The sequence below is a fragment of the Chenopodium quinoa genome, unplaced genomic scaffold, assembly GCF_001683475.1.
Source record: "Chenopodium quinoa cultivar QQ74 unplaced genomic scaffold, ASM168347v1, whole genome shotgun sequence".
NCBI classification, from domain to species: domain Eukaryota; kingdom Viridiplantae; phylum Streptophyta; class Magnoliopsida; order Caryophyllales; family Amaranthaceae; genus Chenopodium; species Chenopodium quinoa.
Window position 1 is genome coordinate 686063 of NW_018743066.1, and position 21179 is coordinate 707241.

The 21179-nt window shown below is 37.1% G+C and overlaps 4 protein-coding genes across 4 annotated transcripts; 1 reads left to right on the top strand and 3 right to left on the bottom strand.

Annotated features, from left to right (window-relative positions):
* Positions 1-299: 299 nt before the first annotated feature.
* Positions 300-5940, bottom strand: LOC110731240 (putative MO25-like protein At5g47540). Its single transcript, XM_021911082.1, has 11 exons — positions 5824-5940; positions 4178-4339; positions 3848-3966; positions 3465-3539; positions 2687-2780; positions 2343-2402; positions 1816-1884; positions 1324-1422; positions 1046-1090; positions 866-968; positions 300-723 (listed from the first exon to the last, which is right to left on the bottom strand). Exons 1-11 carry the CDS (start codon positions 5938-5940, stop codon positions 647-649), a joined length of 1020 nt encoding a protein of 339 aa, XP_021766774.1. The 3' UTR covers positions 300-646.
* A 1519-nt stretch (positions 5941-7459) lies between these two features.
* On the top strand, positions 7460-10598 carry LOC110731242 (nucleolar protein 56-like). Its single transcript, XM_021911084.1, has 8 exons — positions 7460-7819; positions 8277-8482; positions 8621-8778; positions 8871-9058; positions 9156-9408; positions 9622-9770; positions 9859-9990; positions 10101-10598. Exons 1-8 carry the CDS (start codon positions 7615-7617, stop codon positions 10397-10399), a joined length of 1590 nt encoding a protein of 529 aa, XP_021766776.1. The 5' UTR covers positions 7460-7614; the 3' UTR covers positions 10400-10598.
* Positions 10599-11254: 656 nt separating this feature from the next.
* On the bottom strand, positions 11255-12062 carry LOC110731243 (cysteine proteinase inhibitor 1-like). The gene has a single exon (XM_021911086.1). It carries the CDS (start codon positions 11948-11950, stop codon positions 11597-11599), a length of 354 nt encoding a protein of 117 aa, XP_021766778.1. The 5' UTR covers positions 11951-12062; the 3' UTR covers positions 11255-11596.
* A 1756-nt stretch (positions 12063-13818) lies between these two features.
* On the bottom strand, positions 13819-14178 carry LOC110731132 (cysteine proteinase inhibitor 5-like). Its single transcript, XM_021910966.1, has one exon. The coding sequence runs from the start codon at positions 14176-14178 to the stop codon at positions 13819-13821; it is 360 nt and encodes a 119-aa protein (XP_021766658.1).
* Between the last annotated feature and the right edge of the window lie 7001 nt (positions 14179-21179).

The following is a 21179-nucleotide window of genomic DNA, read 5'->3' on the forward strand; positions in this document are numbered from 1 at the left end:
TTATTCTCCCTCGCTATAATCTTTTCAAAGCCATACAAACGCTTCGTTAAAATTAGGCAACTAACAGCGAGTGAATTGTCCTAAATACGCCTTAAACTAAGGTTTGGACTAAACATTTGCTCCCTAAACTGTAAAGTACACAATTAGTATATCCATTGTCAGTTGTTTATTCATCTAAGTATTAGTCAATCAGCCAATGCATCGAACTTAGCCTTGGTATATAAGCATGTATTGAAAAATATACGAGACAAACCCGAATCATGGACTCATGGGTATTAGAAAGGAAATCAACAGAAATATGACATAGAAGAAGCCACACAGAAAGATGTATTGCACTTTGAACTTGTCAAATCAACCATATTTACCTTTGACGTTTTTTTTTTTTTTACAAAGGTGTTCTCAATTAACTCAAAATTAGAAGATATTGAGAACTGGAAGCTACCTTCTAATTAACATCTGTGGATCAAGGGATAAGGGTAAATAAAATAAAAAGGGCAGTAAACGATTAGATACTAGTGCCAAACAGAGGACACCACGGTGCTGCTAAATCCACAGGTTTATGCTTTGGAAAAAGGGCTCAAGGGGAGGATAAAAAGAGCCGGGGATACAATGGAAAATGATAATACACAACAACAATAAAAATAGCTTATGCAAGCTCTTTGGGTTCAAGAGAAGCGATTTCCTGCATGACTTGAGCCTTGTCTGCATCAAATTGTTGATCCTCTACAAAATCATCAAATCCGTAAATCAGAAATCAAGAAGGTAATTTAAAATAATAGCCGTCCTTGTGAAAAACAGATCCAAGCTCTAAATGGAACATGGTCAACATACCAACTTCAGGGAAAGAGAGAAGTTTGAAAAATACCTTTATCAGTCTTGAGCTCGCCTAGTAATCGAAGAAGCTTGCTCTTGTTTGCAACAAGAATGTTAGCGATGTCAGCTGGCTTGTTTTGGTTTGCAGCAAATAGCTGTTTGGAAAACACAACAGATCAAACACAGTAAAAGCATATACTCATAATCAGAATGTGAAATTGCTGAAACCAACCTTGAAAACATGAAAAGCTTCTATCTGGATGGTCTTGCTCGACTCCTGTATCATCACAATAAAAGTTGAGGGTATACACTACCAAGGCTATAGGACCATGAAACATTCACAAAGACTCCAAATAACAGATTTGTGTCAATACATTGCTCCAGCCCCCATTACACGCCTTTTCTAATATCTTTTTGATTCGGAAAGGTTGGGGACTAGGGGTTAATCCATTGAGAGAGGGGGGGGGGGGGGTGAGGCAAAAACAAAATTAAGTAACAAGTATTAGTTACCCTTAGAAGATTCATAAGTATCCGTAGATTATCCCTGGAGCACACATATTTCGTCATGGTTGCAGAATTGCTACGATCAAGTAACATGTCTCCCAAGAGCTGAAAGACACGAAAATAGTATCAGCAAATACAGGGTGGCAACAACTACATTAGCACTCATCCAATCCTGGAAAAGAAAATTTTACCACATAATGTATCAAATGATAACACAAATTCACAAGAAAAAGTAGACTAAATTATGAAAAATACTAGTTGTCTTTTCACATTTGGTTGATCTAAGGAAATTACAAGTTCAAAGAACTAGCAATTCCTATGCGTTCTACTCCTTAAAACCATTCCAATTACCTAGGGGAAATAGTTAAAAACTTCCCCCTTTTTGGCCTTTCCTGAGAAGTGGAACTCAAATTTCCCCAATTTACAACTTCCCAGGAAATTATGCTTCTTGTGTAACCACGAAACCACTTAAGTAATTACTGATTCCATTATAAATACCTTGACTGCTTGTCTTCTGGTAATGTAGTTGGTAGATTCCAGCAATTTTGAGTTATACTCTGCAAAAAACTGGAACATGTAATGAACTCAGAAAATCAGTATCACACTGAAGAAACTCAAATAAAATAAATGAATAGAGTGATGAAAACAACTAAATCAAACAACGTAAGATAAGGCAACTCCGAAGACTTCCTTTCAGAGACTTTGAACTCGATAAGCCCATAATCTCCCAACACTAATTCTACGTTTGCAAGATTCTCAAACTAGAAACTACTCCTCAAGTCCTCATATCTACCTCAATGTTACTTAATTCACCAGTACAACATAGGGTATGATACATAAATTAAGCCAAAATGTACCATTATCATGTAATATGCTGTTACCAATTCATAAGAGGATAAACAAATAAAGTAACACTGATCTAACTTGTGTTATAGTTCATATTAAGGTACATGGTATGTAGTAACATAGTTTCTGGCCATTTTTACAACCAACATTCAAAAAGAAAGAGAAGTATATTGTCTTACCCAATCATAGTTCTTAGTAAGAAATTCAGCTACAGTGGATTTATGCCTGGTCAAGAGTTCCTGCATTATGGCCATAATTAAAAACTGTAGCATATTTGACATATAACTAAAGTTTAGCTAGGACATAGATAAGTAAATAACAAATATAACTAAGATTTGGAAGAACTTCAGGTACACATAGCACATGTGTAGCATATACAATGACCTGTACCTGAAGCTTTCTTTGAATTTTGAGACAAGACACAAGATATCCCAAATTTATAAAACCGTCATAAAGAAACCATATTCATTCTGGCGATCAGATAGTAAGAAAGAAAGGATCTACATAGAGAAAAATGCCCAACCTTAAAAGTTGCAGCAGCATCAGCAGCAATGTCAAAATTTGGGAGCTGAATGAATTCAAAGAACTTCTTCAAATGCTCTGATTCCAATACATATCTGTACAGAATAACAGATAATGCATGAATTTTGATGATAGATAATCATGAGTCATGACATAGAAAATTTAATGATGGCAGACTAATCATACAAACAAAACAATTTCCACATGAAGGTAAATAAAGTCAATCATGTCCATTAGGGACAAATTTCAAGGGGGGAGCTTTCGATCTGGGAAGATAAATACTACCTCCGTTTCAATTTTATTTGCAAGTTTGCAACGATGTGACACAAACCAGTTTTAGGTAAAATTTGTTTGTGAGTGATAAATGGGGAGAAAATAAAGTTGCATGTGATGAGGAGACTAGGAGAGATAGAAAGAAATGAAAATTAAAAAAGGAAAGAAAACATTTGTCGCAAATAATTTGTAGTGTCCATTTATGGTAAACACTGCAAATAAATTGAAACGGAGGTTGTAAATATAAAAGTTGCTCATGAATAGCATTTTTGGCAAGTAAGATATTATGCTATCATATAATTAATTGTTACCAAGTATTATAGGAGATCATAAATATAACATGTCGCTCAAATGAGGATTGAAGAAAGTCAAGGAAAACATGAAAACGGAAGATTCAATAATGGAGCGAAAAATGTTTCTAATATAAAGCAAAGTCAACTCTGAGCCAAAAACTAAGGAAGACTTTTTCTTCAACGGAACTAAACAATCATTACTAAAGAACTCACTTGGCCACAACTTGATGACGTATGCACTCCCTCAACATGGAACCATAATGAAGGGCCATGTCCGTATTCTCATATCTACACAACAAGTATTCAGACAAGAATCAGGAATCATAAACTAGGTTTAAATCACAAAGGAAATCCTTTCATGATATTATTAAGAGTAACTCATTAAATTTACTAAGCCTTAAACAATTACAAAATTCAAAGAACCAATCACAGATAAGAAACAATTTTGCGCACAGTCTAATCACCCAAAGTAGATATAATACATATGATACATTATGCAAAGAGTTGGAAAATAAAGCCGAACAAGACAAAATTATCACACACTAGAGGAAAGTTTCAAAAGTATTAGTTTCCATTCTCTCATCCCAAGAACATACCCTGTCATCAGAATGTCCATCAGATCTATGTTTCTTTCCAGATAATCAGATGCAATCAAACGCGATTGAACTTGTTGCCTTTGCAAATTAGCAACGATTTGAGTAGCATCTTTGCGAGCCTACAAAAGATTACCCTTAAAAAATTAGCAAAACCAAGGGGCAGTGGGGAACAATCCTAAAAATGAAAGCAGCAGGTGCCCGAATAGTAATCTCATCCAGTATAACTTGGGAATTATTGAACATTTGAACCCCAATGGAAAAAGTTTCAATGGAGTTAGGAAATACACAAGTGACCAAATTTTCCATCCAACAAGAAGACAGATGACATACCTCCAGGTTCAATTTGGGAAGACAATTGATAAGCAAACGTAATGTGTTCTCTTTGAAAAACTCTTGGGTCAGCTGTGTGCAAGACTCGGCAACTGGCTCTGCTTCGCTATTTCCATATAAAACACATTTCAATTCTCGTATGTACTTGCTTAGCTCTACCATCTGAAGGAAAAATGTGCAAACAATAAATTGGTACTTAATACCTCAAAACGTGGGTTAAAACTCCATATAAAAAATAGCTTGAGATCTATATTATTAAAACAAAGTGGGGATTGATGAGAGGAGAATATAAGCTCCTCTCACAGTGCCACATCAACCACTACGTCATACTACATAAAAGGCAACCAAGTTTATTACACTTTTGGTAACATACCTATCATGCAAGAAAAAGGGAAAATATATTCAATCAACACCAAACAATCACTGAGATAATTTTAGAAGATTCCAATAGCGAAATTAAAGGAATTTTTTAACAATGATTTCCTTCATAAATTGATTCAATCCTGATTAGCACAGATGCATTCTAGTAAAATATAGAAAAAATGATCCAAGTAACGTGATAAAGCAGCAAATAGAAGACAAAATAAAAAGGCAAGCAGCATTCCATAAGAAAAGCATTATTTTTGAGCCTTAATCTTATACGTAATGATCATCTACAAATCTACTACTTCACAAATCACAATAAATACGAAGTGTGCACAATTAATGTGACATTTTTAATTTAGTTTATTGCAATCCAAATTCATAACTTAGTAAATCTTTGGTAGATTGTCAAGATAACAACCGCGAGCCTGGGTTAAACAAAGACTCAAAATTTTGAACTTCATATAACAATTGCCAGAAAAGAGATGATAGAAGGGCCCATATGATCTACAATTCTACATACACATCAAATAAAACATTTACAGGAACTAATTTTCAGTCAAGATACCATGATTGAAAACACTTCAATCTCACAATTAGTGATACATGTGTCCCTAGATCAATAAAACCCCCTCCATGACTCCACTAAGAGTCTAAGACTACTCACAAACCTAATCATAAGGAATCTAAGTGACCAAATCCAATCACCTACAAAGCTACACAACAAATATACTAGTGAATTACAAACCGAAAGCCATTGACAGTGTATCGGATAAACAGAGCAACAGCTTTAAGATAATTGCATAAATTGGTATTGCTGACTTTTCTAGACAACTTTTACATCCTAGGGCCAACTTGACTGACCTAAATACAAGACAAAAAGCGAAAAAGGTCCAAACTTTCAAACGTTTTGCACAAAAATCAGCATAAAAGATCAAATCGTAAAAATTAAGATCCTAAATACTGCCATACAGCACGAACTCAAATTAAAAATTCAAAATTTAAGCTGATTCAATCAAAATTATAACAAAAATAATAAATTTAACGAGACAAATACAATATTGCATATCAATTTGATCAAGAAAAACATAAAACAATAAATTAATGTTATTTAAATCCAACAAAATTTCTGCTCCTAACAAACAAACAAAAATTACAAATCAATGATCAATCTTAAATCAAGATTTTCAATATCTACATATGATCAACCATAAAAATAAAGAATTTTCTTTTCAATTGACAGATGATCAAACAAAAATAAAAAAATTTAAATCGAAATATACCTTCTCTTCGCGCTTGCTTTCACGAACACTACCCATATCAAATTGAACGAGGAGATCACGGGTAAGACGGACAATCTCCGCCGGAGTTCGTGGCTTGGATTTAAAAAGACCCTTCATCGTTTCAAGTTGTTCAAAACTTCGAAAAATTGAAAGGGAGTTGAATGAATCTGAGAAATCCCCAAATTTGTACTAGGATATTCTCTCTCCTAGGGTTTGTGGTTGCAATCGATCAAGATAATCAGTGGTGCATTGAAACCAAAAAGGATACATACAAGTATATGTAATAATAATACGAGTATATCTCTTTTTATCATCTATCGGAGTTAATTTTTTGTCGCATATCTTGTGTTTGCACATGAAAGGAAAAGGAAGGATATTTGAGGGATTTTGCCTTGTTTTGATTTTTTTATGGTGGTCAACCACCCCAACCCCAATCAAACCCCATTTTTTTTATTGGACAATTACTCTCATCTTAGCACACTGACCTATTACGAATATTACGATAGAGTTGCGCATGGATCGAGATGGTATTATTGCGTAAAAAGAGATGATCAGACGATGCGTTAACACAAAATATTTCGATTTAACATAAACTGCGCACGGCGCAACTCGTGTTAGGAAATGTTGGTTGGCTATGAGTCGTGCATGTACATCATATTCAAAGTTTGTGGATAATCAACTAGTTTAGTTAGTTAAAATCTTGAAAGTAATGCATGATCGGTGCATCATGAACATGGTGTACCCGGTTAACTAAAAAAAGGCGGAAAGAACATTTAGATGTCGAAAAAGAACATGCAGGTTTTTTTAAAAAGAACATGTTTGTGTTTAATAATGAACATGCATTATTAAATAACACAAAGACATTACAAAAAGAACGTGATAATTAGGAAATTACATTTTTTTTTTGCTAATTCCGAGGTCAATTCGAAAACTTAAGGAATATAATGACCCCTAAAACTTTAACCGAATATTTTTTCGACACGTAAACCAATTTTTTTTAACGAAAAATACATTAGCAATTACAAATTTACAACTGCAAACCAGGAAATCTTGACCCGACCCAATTGACCCGAAAGTTGACCTGAAAATGACCCAAACTAACCCGACCCGACCGGAAATGGAGTTGACCCATTACCCAAAGTAACTCGGCCAGAATGACCTGACCCGAAACCCAAAGTGACCCGACCCGTAATGACCCGACCCGAATTGACTCGAATCCTTAAGTGAATAAGGTGAAATGCTAAATTACTTAGTTTAGGGCTTCTTTCTTTCCTAAGTAATAGATACTCATGATTATTTTTTTATATATTTTTTAACGATTTTACTTTATTTTCCCAACTATTTTTTAAGTGAATTTATTTTGGTTACCCGACACAAACTTGACCTGAATAGACCCGACCCGAAAATTAATCCTAAAAATTGACCTGACCCGACTCGAACAAACACGACCCAAACTTGACCCGAAGTGCAGACCCGAATTTAATCCGAACCCCAAATCGACCCGACCCGAACATTTAATGACCCAAACTTGATCCGGCCTGAATTGACTTGACTCGAACCCGACGTGAATAACCACTTTGCTAGGTCTTTACAAGTATAATTACAATGAGATTAAATAAGAAATTAAAATAATAAAACCCTAAATTTCATTCCGCACAAACCCACTTCAGTCATCAAACGAAAACCCTAAACCCTAAAATCAAAACCCACCACCTCCACTCTCTGTTTCTTCTTCCTTGTTCAACAGAGGCGAAGAGAGAGAAAGTGAAAAGGAGGAGAGAGAAAGTAGTAATGAAGACGTATTTGCTATTCGAATCCTCATCCGGTTATGGGTTGTTTAATGCTGAAGGAATAGATGAAATTGGGCAGAACACCGAAGCTGTTCGTAACTCCGTTTCTGACCTTAATCGTTTTGGTCAAGTTGTCAAGCTTACTGCTTTTCAGCCTTTTGAGTCTGCTCTTGATGCTCTTAATCAATGCAATGCTGTTTCTGAAGGTGGGTTTTCTTTCCTTTTCAATTTCATTTTGTTTTGTTTCTGGGTTTTTGTTGTTGGTGTTAATTTGATGTTTTTCGCTTTGATTGTGAAAAATGTGTGATTTTGTAGTATGTTTTTGTTGATTTTTACTAACTGATATTATGGGCTGCTTGGTTTTTGAGAGATGGGTTTTGTGTTATTGAGTCATCCATAAAATGCTTGAATTTATAACAGTGAAAATGCATGTGTTGAATCCTTAACTCTTAAATTTTCTATTTGTAATACATGGAGTACATAGCTTAGCTTTTGAATTTAGAAAATGTAGCTGTGACATAGATTAGATTATGCATTTGTTGTAAATGGCTTAAGTTACAGCTTATTGCTCATCAATTACCTTGTTTGTGCTGAAATCGGTGTGTCAGCTTTGGTTTTAAAGGAGATTGAAGCTGAACTAATTTATACATTGCATTTGAACAGGTATTATGACTGATGAACTGAGAAATTTCTTAGAGCTGAGTTTTCAAAATTCAAAGGCCAAGGAATTTATTGTTGGAGTAGCAGACTCTAAACTTGGTGCTAGTATCTCTGAAGGGACTAACATTTCTTGCAGAAGTAATGAATTTATGCTGGAGCTTCTCCGTGGTGTTCGATTACACTTTGAGCATTACATCAAGAATCTTAAGGTTGTGAATTTTTCCCGTTCAAATTTGTTAGGGGCTTTGTCGTGCACAGTTGCATCCTAATTCTGATAAGCTTGTTTTTATTTACTGGTTATGGATGTATTTGTCTGAAGGATGTTTTGCACTTCCTATTTTATGTAGCCTGGAGATTTAGAGAAATCTCAATTGGGTTTAGGACACAGCTACAGCAGGGCAAAGGTCAAGTTCAATGTTAATCGTGTCGACAGCATGGTTATACAAGCGATCTTTTTGCTTGATACCCTTGACAAAGATGTTAACTCATTTTCAATGAGAGTCAGGTTTGCCACATGCTATCTACACTATGTTGCGCCCCTCTTACTTTTGAATGATTTCAGGGCTCTTTTAAACTCTCTTTGCCCTCTTAATGCAGGGAGTGGTATTCATGGCATTTCCCTGAGCTAGTTAAGATAATCAATGACAATTATCTTTATGCTAAATTGGCCAAATATATTGAGAACAAGTCAGAGTTGTCTGAGGAGAAGCTATCTGCCTTGACTGAAGTTGTTGGTGATGAGGATAAAGCAAAGGAGATTATTGAAGCTGCTAAAGCATCTATGGGTAAATATACTCTTTGTTTGTCAAAGTTTGTTTTACATGTGCATTTAAAAAAGACAAAAATGGAATATTAATCCTAATAATGCTGGCCTTCCTGCAGGACAAGAATTATCTCCCGTTGACTTGATTAATGTCCAGCAATTTGCTCAAAGAGTAATGGATCTGTCTGAGTATAGGAGGAAGCTTTATGATTACTTGGTCACAAAAATGAACGAAATAGCCCCAAATTTGACCTCTTTGATTGGTGAGATGGTCGGAGCAAGATTGATCTCCCATGCTGGTAGCCTTACAAATCTGGCAAAGTGCCCTTCTTCCACCCTTCAAATTCTTGGTGCTGAGAAAGCACTCTTCAGGTAATTCCTGATACTTGGTGATGTTTGGTACTCTTGGCATTCTTTGCATATTTTTGGTAAGAAGCTACTAGTTTAGTTGGTTTTACACTTTAGTTTGATACACTATACCTTTGGAAAAATTTGGGATGTTACAGCTTTTGTGATCTTCATATTTGCCTAGTAAGAAGAATCATTGTGCATTAGAAATGTGTCTCATTATTACTCTTTGTTTAGGGCCCTGAAAACACGAGGAAACACACCTAAGTATGGTCTAATATTCCATTCGTCTTTCATTGGGCGGGCATCTTCTCGGAACAAGGGCCGTATGGCACGTTATCTTGCAAATAAGTGTTCCATTGCCTCTCGTATTGACTGTTTCTCAGGTTAGTTCCTGTTGCAACTTATTATATCTTCGCTTGCAATTTGATTCTCTGTTGGGAAGACGCAAATTGATTCTTGAATTTGATACAGAGAAGGGCTCTACTGTTTTTGGTGAAAAGCTACGTGAACAAGTAGAGGAAAGGCTTGACTTCTATGACAAGGGAGTTGCACCTCGGAAAAATATTGATGTCATGAAAGCAGCAATTGAAACCCATAAGGATGGTGAGTATCAGACATTTGTCTTGTATGATGGTATTGAATTGAATTAGTTGATTCTTGAGGTTAGAGGATATTGTTCAGGCTACTAACCTTTCTGTTTAAAACATGCACAGGTGATGATGATATGGACTTGGATAATCAGCCTGACTCTGCTGTAAAAAAGAGTAAGAAAAAGAAATCCAAGGATGATGATGTTGCTGCCACAAATGGTAGTGGATTGGAAGAAACTAAGTCTGAGAAGAAAAAGAAGAAAGAAAAGCGGAGATTAGAACAAGAAGAATCTGTTGCTGTTGAGAACGGTGAGAAGGAAGATGGAACTATCAAGAAGAAGAAGAAAAAGAGCAAAGATGATGGTGAAGATGTATCAGCTGTTAGTGAGAGCAAGAAGAAAAAGAAGAAGTCAAAAGAATGAACAGGATAAAAGTTATGTTTTGTTACCTGGGTTTGCCAGATTTTGATTCGGTTGGCGCGTCTAATTACTTATATCTATGGTTAATCCATTTGGGATGTACTGATGTAGTTATCCCTTGTTTATTTTGATTGTAATGTAGGAACTGATGAGTTGTTTATTATTATTACAAGTTTTAATAATTGCAAAGGGTTATTGTAAATTGCTTTTTTGGTGCTTTAAATGCGATGTTTGATATTACTCAGTTAAAGTTCTTATTAACTGATATTGTCAAGGTTATTTATAATATACAGATTATGGATGATGCAAAACATAAATTACGTAACCGTACCTTAGTCATTTGTTTCATTGAGCTAGCACCTAATGTTATCCTATCAAATACAAACATGCTTAATGATAAATTGGTAATACGCTCTTCAAAGGGATTACGTTGTCATTTGCTGATTAATTTATCAAGTTAGGGTTTATTGTGTGATTTGTGTCAACTTAATTTAGCTGAATTTATTACCTTCAACTTAGGTCTGGTCAATTTTTTACAAAAATTAAAACTTATGTCGATTTATATTTATAAACCATAGTAGATTAGTAGGCTCGTAACAAGATTGACAACAATTGTCATCAACTTTGAAAAACGTCGTTGTCAAAAAAACTTTCAAAAACTTACTCCGTATTAAAAAGTGTTAATCCTAAAAAAACGCAAAATTGTGTGAAATTTCATCCTAACCGCACAACTTTCTTCTACCCAAAGTTTTCATGAAAAGACAAATTAGAGCGAGGAAAAACGTAGCATTTTGGGCAAGTATTTCCTTCCTATGTCGGTTACTTCCATCCTCATTCTTCTTCAAATATCAGTACAAATTTCTGCGATTCCTTCATCTCTATTGCCTTGATTAAAAAAAATGGTAGGTGATCAAATCACGACTACATTATTTAATCACGAGACTCCTTATTCTTCCATGAATCAAATCCCGACTACATCATTATATTACGAGAGTTCCTTAACATGGAGTATTACATAAAACCATGACCCAAATAATTAAAACACACAAAAATGACGACAAATGAAGTTACATACTGAAAAAATTTTAACAATTACACAAAATTCATTCCAAGCATTTTTTTGTGTACAACATTTATTCATTTGATTCTTCAGATCACTCGAAAATTCACGATAAAAACCAAAAATAAAAAACTAAAAATCTAAGCAGAAACCTTCTTAAAATAGGTAAGACTCCTGAAATGTTGCCATGGCTTATCATAAACAACAGTTTCATACTGCTGATGATCATCGGCGGCGATTAAAAACCGGTAATTAGTTCCGGCGACAACCTGCGACTCACCTTTGATGATTCTGACAATTCCGAGGTGAGTATTCGACTGTTCGTTGTGTTTCGCAACCGCGAATTTGGCGACTTCTTGAACATAGGGGTCATTGATATCTTTGATCGATTTGTAGCCTCCGAGGACGGCGCCGGTGCGTCTTCCGGCGGCGGATACGGCGGAGATTACGGCGAGGAGAGAGAAAATGATGAAGAGAATGTTGCGGTTCGACATTATTATCTGGATTTTAGGAGAGAGAAATATGGAAGTTTTTTGGATTTTAATTTTCTAGATTTGAGGAGAGAAAGATAGATGAGATTAATGTGATGGAAGTGGGTGGTAGTTAAGGGGTTATTTATAGGGAGTGAAGAACGCGGAGATAGGACACTTGGGAGATGAATCCAATCCTTTTGTTTAAAAATTTTTTAGTGTGGGTCCAGACGTTGTATCGGGTTATCATTTTAGTTACATTGATTTTTTTATGAAAAATTTCGATTATATAGAGGTTATGTAGAGGTTTTTTGGGTTAAAAGTTGTCATATTATCCTTAACTAACCTTCTGACCTGTGCAATCCACGGGATGTTCATAAGGGGAATAATAGTAACTTTTGTTTTATAATATGTTTTAATTGGAAAATGAATAGTTTATAAAGGTCAAGAAGGGGCCGGGTGATAATTGAATGTAATTGTAGAGATATTAAGTTGGGGGAAAATGAATCAAATAACATTCATATATGTATATTTTTTTTTTAAGGGAACATTCATACATGTATTGAATTAAAGCTAGTTCTTTTTTAAAATAATAAGAAAGGGGATTAATTAATGAAGGAAGGTGACATGTGACATTGGTGAAAATTAAATTTTAATTACATGTGCCATGACGGGGATGATGGTTTGTGTTTTTAAATACAAAAGTATAGAAGTATAGATTTAAAGTTTAACTCTATTTAGATTTATTAGATAGTGTGAGTTTCATATTTTTTAAATGACGTTAAAAAAAGTGTGTGTTACAAATACAAGAAATAAAAACGGAGGAAGTAAATAATAAGGAGTATGACAACTTGGTGCAATAATTAGTACGAGTAATGGATTACTTGGCACATGAAACGATGGGTGAGGAAAATGGGGCCATGGTTTGGTATTTTGCTTAATAATGGGTTGGACTTGGACCCCCCATCGGTAAACTATGGTTGCTTGCACACTACTTAGAATTTGCGGTGTTGACTTTAGTGATGAGTGGATGGATATTTTATTAGTATGCTTTTTAAGTATTGGCATTACCTTTCCTGAAATGGAAAATGATAAAGGGACAATCCTTGTCCCATTTTTTACCTTAATTTTCCATTGGTCTTGGTGCCTTAAGTTAGGCTTATTTTGTTCGCCTTGTTTACCTAAATTTATTTTACAGTTAAGGTTATATTAGTTTATTTGATTTGATCTGATTTTTAGATTTGATGAAATTTTAATTTAATTTTGTAATTTGTACTTTAATTCATGATAAAAAAAATTATCAAAATGACAAGAATTGATTCTTTTAAGTTTAGATATCGTTTGCTAATGGTCAAGCAACCTAAGTTAGGCAAATATAAATAAGTTACTCCTATTTTTATTTAAGTAACCAATGGGATTTTTAAAATTTATTCACATATTTAGCTTTTGACCAATGTTATTAGTGATTTATATATAAGAAAAAATATAGTCATGCGAATATTTATTGAAATCGTCTCCTTAAATAGTTTTCAATATCAACTTTTATAATTTGTGTTATACTCGTACACTAATTTAAGGTATTAATCCGTATTGACTAAAGTTTTACATCAACATATGTGCTCAGTCGAACCAAAATATATATGTTTTAAAAAAAAAAACAGAGGAAATACTTTCATAGTTTCATCCCAAATCCTCAACCCATTAAACATTGTCTACAATGTAACATCTTATTTTCACCGTAACAAATCCACACACAAAATAAATACAAACATAAACACAAAATTCATTCCCTACCATTCCATATTAAAAACGTTACTCATAATATTCATGCATAACATTTTGTCACAACATTTGTAAAACAAACCAAATAAAACGCAAAAACAAAAATCTAATTAAACAAGGCTAACAGACCTAAAATAAGTAAGACTCCTAAACTTTGCCCATGGCTTATCATAAACAACCGTCTCGTAGTAATGAGAATCATTAGCCGCGATCGTAAGCCGGTAATTTTTACCTGCGACAACCTGTTCTTCACCCTTTACGATTTTCTCAATTCCGAGATGAGAATCCTCTTGCTCATTATGTTCTTTAACCGCGAATTTTGCGATGTCTTGAACGTAAGGATCACCTAAGTTTTCGATCGGCTTGAACCCGCCGACTTCTGTGCCGCTGCGCAACCCTGCTGCCGATGCGACGGAGATGATCACGGCGAGAAGAGAGAGAACAACCAAGAGTGTGGTGCGGGTCGACATTTTTCTCTAGATTTTAGGTGAGACAACTTGAGAAATAATGGAAGTTTTCTTTTTACTTGTATTTTTTTGATGAAGTGTGAGAGGTGGTTAAGGGGTTGATTTGTTATATATAGGGAGGGATGAACAAAGGAAATGGACAATTGTGAGGTGAAATCTAAAAAAAGTAGGATTTTTTTTGGTCAATATTATTAAAGGAAAGTATGTGAATGAAGTAATCTAGTCCAATCTTTTATTGATTTATTATTTGAATTACTAATATAAATGAATTAATGGCACATGAAAGATGAAACAAGTTACCATTGAAAGTATTACTCTTAATTCAAGGAAAACATAAATCACATTAATGAACACATGATATTGTCATGTGTTTTCAAAACAATTTAGTTGCTCACTTGGGTTGTCCTTCCCTTTAGTGTACGTATTTCGTATATTCTTTTTTTTTTTTTTTGGTATTTAGAAAGCAACAAGGATAGGTAATGAGAATTGATCCCAAATTCCCAACATCTCTCGAAATCGATCGAGATGCAGCTTCACTGCTATGAGTCTTTCGTATATAAAGAAATACTTCGTACAATATCAATATATAAATTAAATAATTCGATTGTAGTGACTTTAGATGACTTGTTTATGTTTTATGTTCACACTAAGATTTCACTTGATTATCCACGTGTCTCTAGTTGGAGGATTGTTATAGCTTGAAAATCTTCAATTACCTTTGAAAATTAAACACTGTTTTCAATTTGAGATTTATCAAATTATAAATAATTCAAATTGTGATTTAAATGCTATTCATTTTTCAATACCTATTAAGCATTCCCTTTACATATTCATTCTAATTTTTGTCTAAATTAATTTCTCACTAGTAAAAACTATAGTGCACCGAGTTAAATTTTTTTAATACAAGTACAATCTAAGATGAAAATAGTTGTCCTCGAATGTAATTTTAATTACGTACTCCATAGCATTTCTTCAGTTTAAAATATATTATTACTCGCTTATTTAACCAATCAGACATTTATGATTGATCTATTACACTGATACAAAAAAGTCTTCTCTTTCATATCATTTTTGTCGCATGTCAAAGTACTACAATTATCAATTCTCGTACTATATGGACCACAAATTTAATATGCATGTCGCATGAGCAAAGTATAACAAGACATAAGAAGATCAATAATTAGAAAGGACAAACCTAATTTGATGTAATGAATGAAATGTGCGAATTTGACTTTGCAATGACTAAAAGGGAAGGAGTAATGAGTATAGGGGACTAGTGGCCGGGAGTGATGCCTAACCACTGACGCAAGTTACTACTACAATTAGGAATGAGCAAAATTCGGGTAGCCGGCCATATTTAATGAAACTGAATCCGGAACCGATTTCAAAATTTTGAACCATATCAGAATCAACCTAAACAATTCCCAAATCTACGAATTCTGTCCTAGCATTTGTGGGAACTGAAATTGGGAACATTAGGATAAATCCAATAGAATAAGACCTGTTCACATTTACTGAACTGAGCTGAGCTGAACTAATTGGAGTTGAACTGAACTGAATAGAGCTGAAATGAATATTTTATGAAAGAAGGAAATTAGGAGCCGAACTGAACAAAACTGAACAGAGATGAAATGAATATTTTATGAGAGAAGGAAATTAGGAGCTGAACTGAACTGATATGAAATTAAGTTGAAATGAACAGACCCTTATTAGAACGTACTTTATACTCGTATGATATTGAAGGAAAATTTGTCAAAGTAATGAAAAAACAATGTCAAATATGTCCACAATAAAAAAAAAATAAAAAAAAAAATGAGGTGAGTTCCATAACCAATTTGTCTCATTAGCCCAAATGAACAACCGAAGACAATAAAATCTATTATAAGCCCACTAGATGTATGGATTGAGTACTTCGTAATTTCGTACAATTCATTGCATCCTGTTATGAAAAAAATTTATTCATCTGTCACTCTCAATGTTTACTGATAAATTGATTGATTAATTATTAATTTTCAATTCGTTCACATTATTAGTCTTACACTCTAACCACTTGAATTTTAATGCTAGCTGAGCTGTGAAGCAACTCATAGCATTAAGCTAGACACAAAAGTCATGAACAAATAGTAGTATAAGTGTATAACACTGATAGTATCATAGTAGTATAACAAAGTGTTAGAAATATGAGATCAAATTATATCGGGAAATATATAGATAGTAGTATAACACTGTAGTAGGATTCATCGCTAATTCATTTGTCGCCTCTCTTTTTTTTTTATTTTTTTATTACCCTTGTATACGAGAGAAACGACTGTTCTACACTTTATACAAAGTAGCTAAGTTCAAGTCTTTAATTAGAGTATGAATATGTGAATTTATTTTGTTCGATGACTAATTTGAGTTATTTTTAAAATTGGTGTATAAGAAACCACAAATTACGTGACAAACAGGATTTAATATATATTCACCACTTTTTAAGATTTCAATCAATTAAGTAGCTAGTTGGTAACTCGTGTTGACATTTGGAGGACTAGAGGTTGTTTGCAACATAGCAAGTCAAAATATTATGATTCATAATTGCAATTGGAAACCCCATTACCTTAATATGCGCTATACTATGACAACAAAAATTACTTCTCAAAAAAAAAAAAAAATGACAACAAAAATTAAAAATCACCGACCCATGAAAATATTGTACGTGGAGTATGTTTAACAAACTCAACTGTTTGGCTCTTTTGCTTTCCTCTAAATTGCACTGATAGATATTATATTTAGGATAATATTTGTCACAGTTTAGGATATATTTAATGTATATTTTGTATGTTTATCGTATCTAGGATTCCTTATTCTAGTGTTGTAATCTCTATATATTTGATCAATGGTACATGTTTCGGGGTTTTCTGATGTCCTGCGGGAGAGTTACAATTCCGAGACTGGAACCGGACGCCTGTACCTGCAAAATAATGGAGACTCCTGAGAGCTCCGCCTCCAACGGTCAAGTTAGTACCTGATTAAGGAGTAATTAATACGGAAATTAAATCAATAAGATCTCTCTAGGTGAGAGTGTTTAATGTTGGTAATCTGCGTCGTTAGCGAGATTAGCCGGTTGTTGGTGTTCCGTAATATTTCTGTTCTTCTCTGCTTGATTTCTTGATCTTTTAACTAATGAGGATTAATTAAGTATTTATAGCCTTGAGAAGCGTGCCACTCTCTAGGTTTAAGGTAAACCTAGGGCTGACCGGGCCTCTAGACTGGATTGGGCCTTGATGGCCGGTTTTCCCATTTGGCATGGGTGGACACGTGGCGTGCCTCGATTGGTCCGTAGAGGACGTATCTGTGACTGACACGTGGCAGGCTCCTATTGGCCTTCGTGAAGGACACGTGGCGGAACCTGGTTGGTCCACTTGTCAGACGGTGATTGGTGGATAAAAATCCCCTAATCATTTGCCCCTCACAGGTGGCACGTGACTGGTCACGTGTCGCCTGTGACAGGTGTCGCACGGTGACAGGCGACGGCCTGCTACAGGTGTCACCTTGCAAACGGCCGAGAGATTTTCCCGCCCAAATCTTGAATTTGGAAGCGACCCTTCGCCTTCTCACTTTGCCTATAAAAGGAAGTGCTGACTTCGGTCATTTTCACATTTGAGAACTTTGCGAGAACATTCGGACCCCTGAACTTGCTCTGACATTTCGGACCTTTTCTGCCTACCGCCTGTTCTGACAAGCCGATTGCAGCCGATTGCACCGGACTTCCAGAACTTCATCAACCGTCACCCGTTCAGGTAACTCAGTTCTCTTACTCTTAATTTTCTTTTTATTTTTTGAAATGGCACCACAGAAGCACACGACACGACCTAAGTTAGTGATCAGCCGGTCACCGGGGACGGCTGAATCTAGGACTAGGAGTGCCGCCTGCCCTTTTCTGGACCCATCTTTGCCCTTTATACAAAGTCCGACTGTATCTGTGTCTATGCAGAACGTGATGGCCAGAACGAAACAGACTGCTATGATATCAAACTCAGACGGCTCCTCCCAAAGGGTGCTCCTTAGTGAAACATCTGACCAGGCGCCAGATGTAGAATTGAAACGAGGCGACTGCCAAGCCGACAGTTCTGAGAGAGGGGCCAAGGTGGTCCCTTCCCATCTTACCGTTGACATGTCTAATTTTCCTCCTGCCCCTTCTAAGGGAGAGGAGGCGGGCCCCTCTGGGAGAGGGGAGGAGTCGTCCTCTTCGGACTCATTAGAGGACGAGTCCGAGTCCAGCTCTTCTGGCCACAGTTCTCCAGGCTCAGAAGAAAAACATAGCCGCCTACAAGAGGCGAGACTTTCTCACGCAGTTGAGAAGGGGGACAATTGGGCGGAGCCGTCCGCCTCTTACAGAGAGGAAAACGCCCCCTACTACTGCATGGTACCCCGGGGCCGGATCGCAACCATGCAAGACAACGTGGCGAGCTTTATTGCTAACCACAGAATGGGCCCGGAATTTTTACTGTTCGTGCCAGATCCAGAAGACACTGTCGTCTGGCCGGCTGGTACCAGCTATGGTGACGGCTGCTTTGGCTGCTATGTGGCGGCCATCAAAGCTGGACTGCGCTTCCCATTACATCCGGCTGTTCAGCGGATTTTAGATGGGTATGATCTGGGGTTATGGCAGTTAGCCCCCAACTCTTGGGTAAACGTACTCGGCTATGTGGCCGGGTGCGAAATGTACGGGGTGGAGCCAAGCTTTGAGGCTTTCGCCCACATGAACTATCTCAGCCGGACCCCTAAGTCGGGAGGTACCGGCTGGTACCAATTAACAAGCCATAGGGGTTACCTCATGACGAGAGGTAAGGCGAACAAATGGAAGGATTGGCGGAACACCTTCCTTATCATTGAGGGTTCAGACACGGAGCTGAACCAACGTTTTAACAAGTGGAATAGGGATCCGCCTCTTCTCGCAGGCGGCCGAAGCATGCCGCCTGTTCCCCCAAAGGCTAAAAGAGAGATCCTAGACAAAGGACTCTTCAAAGTAGAGACTAGGGTGAACCCTACGTCAGGGGTACGAGAGCAAGTACCCCTAAACTGCGTCCCGAGCTTCAAGTGGCTCTATGACGAGTACTTTTTGGCCGCCTGTGGCCTCAGCAGTCGGTGCTCTAGAGGTAGCCGGCCTGACAAATACTCTGTTTTTTCACGCCTTGTTTACTTTGGATTTTTACTAACTTTGCTGTTTATTTCTTGCAGCTGACGCCATGAGTAAAATAACAGCATCCAAGACTGCGGCGGCCATGTTGCGGGCCTCGCTCATGCAACAGTCTTATGCCGACTCCCCCAACAAGGGGGCACCCTTGGTAAGCTTCGAAAACTCTTCCTCTTTTAGTTGTCTTATGCATATACTAACTCTTTTTGTTTTCAGTCTGGCACTCCAAGGGCTTCTTCCTCGCAACAGCCGGACCCCAAGGCCCGGAGGACGACTGTTGCAAGCTCTCCTGGGTCTTCCAGGAAAACAGTGGCGGCTGAGAAGCAGCCGGCCACTTCTTCTAAAACCCCGGCGGGGCCGCCTAGAAGTATGGACAATCACTTGTAAAAACTTTCACACTTGCTTCCTTCTTGACTAGGTCTAACTTGTTTTTTCCTTTCGCTTAATGCAGCCGGCCCTCAGGGGCTTGACTTAGTTGAGGTAGCCAAGTCCATGGTTAAAGTAGTTCCTCCATCTGAAAGGGAGGCGGTCAGGGGTGCCGGCACCCTTGACCTTGATGGGATTTCAGGGGTCCTTGATGAGGTATACTTAGCATATTTTTGAGTTTTTGAGTTCCAGGACGCCTGTTATCTTTTTTGTTTGGAAGCTGACGCCTGTTTTTCTTTGTACTTAGGCCCTGCTCCGAGTCAACAGCCTTCGCAAGCCGATTGATCGGAAAAACAAAGAGGTAAAGGCCGCAAAAGCTATGGCCGCCTCCAGCTGTGATAAGGCAATGTTTCAAATTGCCCAAAATGAAGTACTGACCATTGATCTTCTTTATTATCAGGCGCAGGCTACCGCCGCTGTTCGGGCTCAGTTAGAGGCGGCCCAAAAGAAGGTTGACGAGCTGGAGGCGACCGTCACAAACCTTAAGGCCGAGCTGAAACCTCTTCGCCAAAAAATGCACTCTTACGAAGCCATGGAGAAGTCTTTGGCCAACGTAAAAGAACGCCTGGTAAGCCAAGAGAAGAGTCTTACCCAAGAGCTCTCGGAAAAGGCCGAGCAAGAGAAGAAAGAGCTCGTCCGGGAGATGGTGGAAGACTCCGCTCAAATCCAGCGCATGACCTGGGAACGACTGTTCCCCAGTGCCGACTTTGCCTCATGGGAAAGAACGTACCGCCAGTGTTCGGAAACATATAATCAACAGATCCTGGCGGCTGCTGAAGAAGAGGCGTTGGAAGGTGCGTTGGAGGAGGAAGAGCCGGTTGTGGCGCTTGTGCCACTTGGGGGTAAGGCATCAAAAGAGGGTGCAGCTAAAGCCGAGTCCAGCAAGAAGAGTGCTGACCAGGCGGCAGCTGCTGATACTGAACTGCCCCCTTCTTAAGCTTTAAGTATTTTTTCCACGGCCTGCGTGCCGTTTGCTTTGTAATTACCCGGCCAGGGGGCCGGGGTTTTGAATATTCTGCTGGTCTTTAATGACCGGCTTATTTTTAATCAAATTTTTGTTTTGGTTCAAATTTGTCTAAGTATTCCATATCTAATATCCCTTTGTTCACTAGACCGACTGTTGTGTATGGCCGAACGTTAAGACAGGTACAAATAGTAAGTATGCCGCCTATGCCCCTGGACGACTGGTGGTCTGTTTCCAGGGTAGATGATCAGTCGGCCATTTATTCAATCGGTATTCGAACTATTTATTCAATTGGTCTGACCAAGTAAATAGTATTACCTAGTTGCCAAGGAATTAAGTAGGATAACAAGCGGCGGGTGCCGGTTGTTTCCCTTTATTGCCAATGTTGGCTTTTAACTCGTAATTTGTTAACCTAGCAAGAGTATTGGTTGAGAGCCC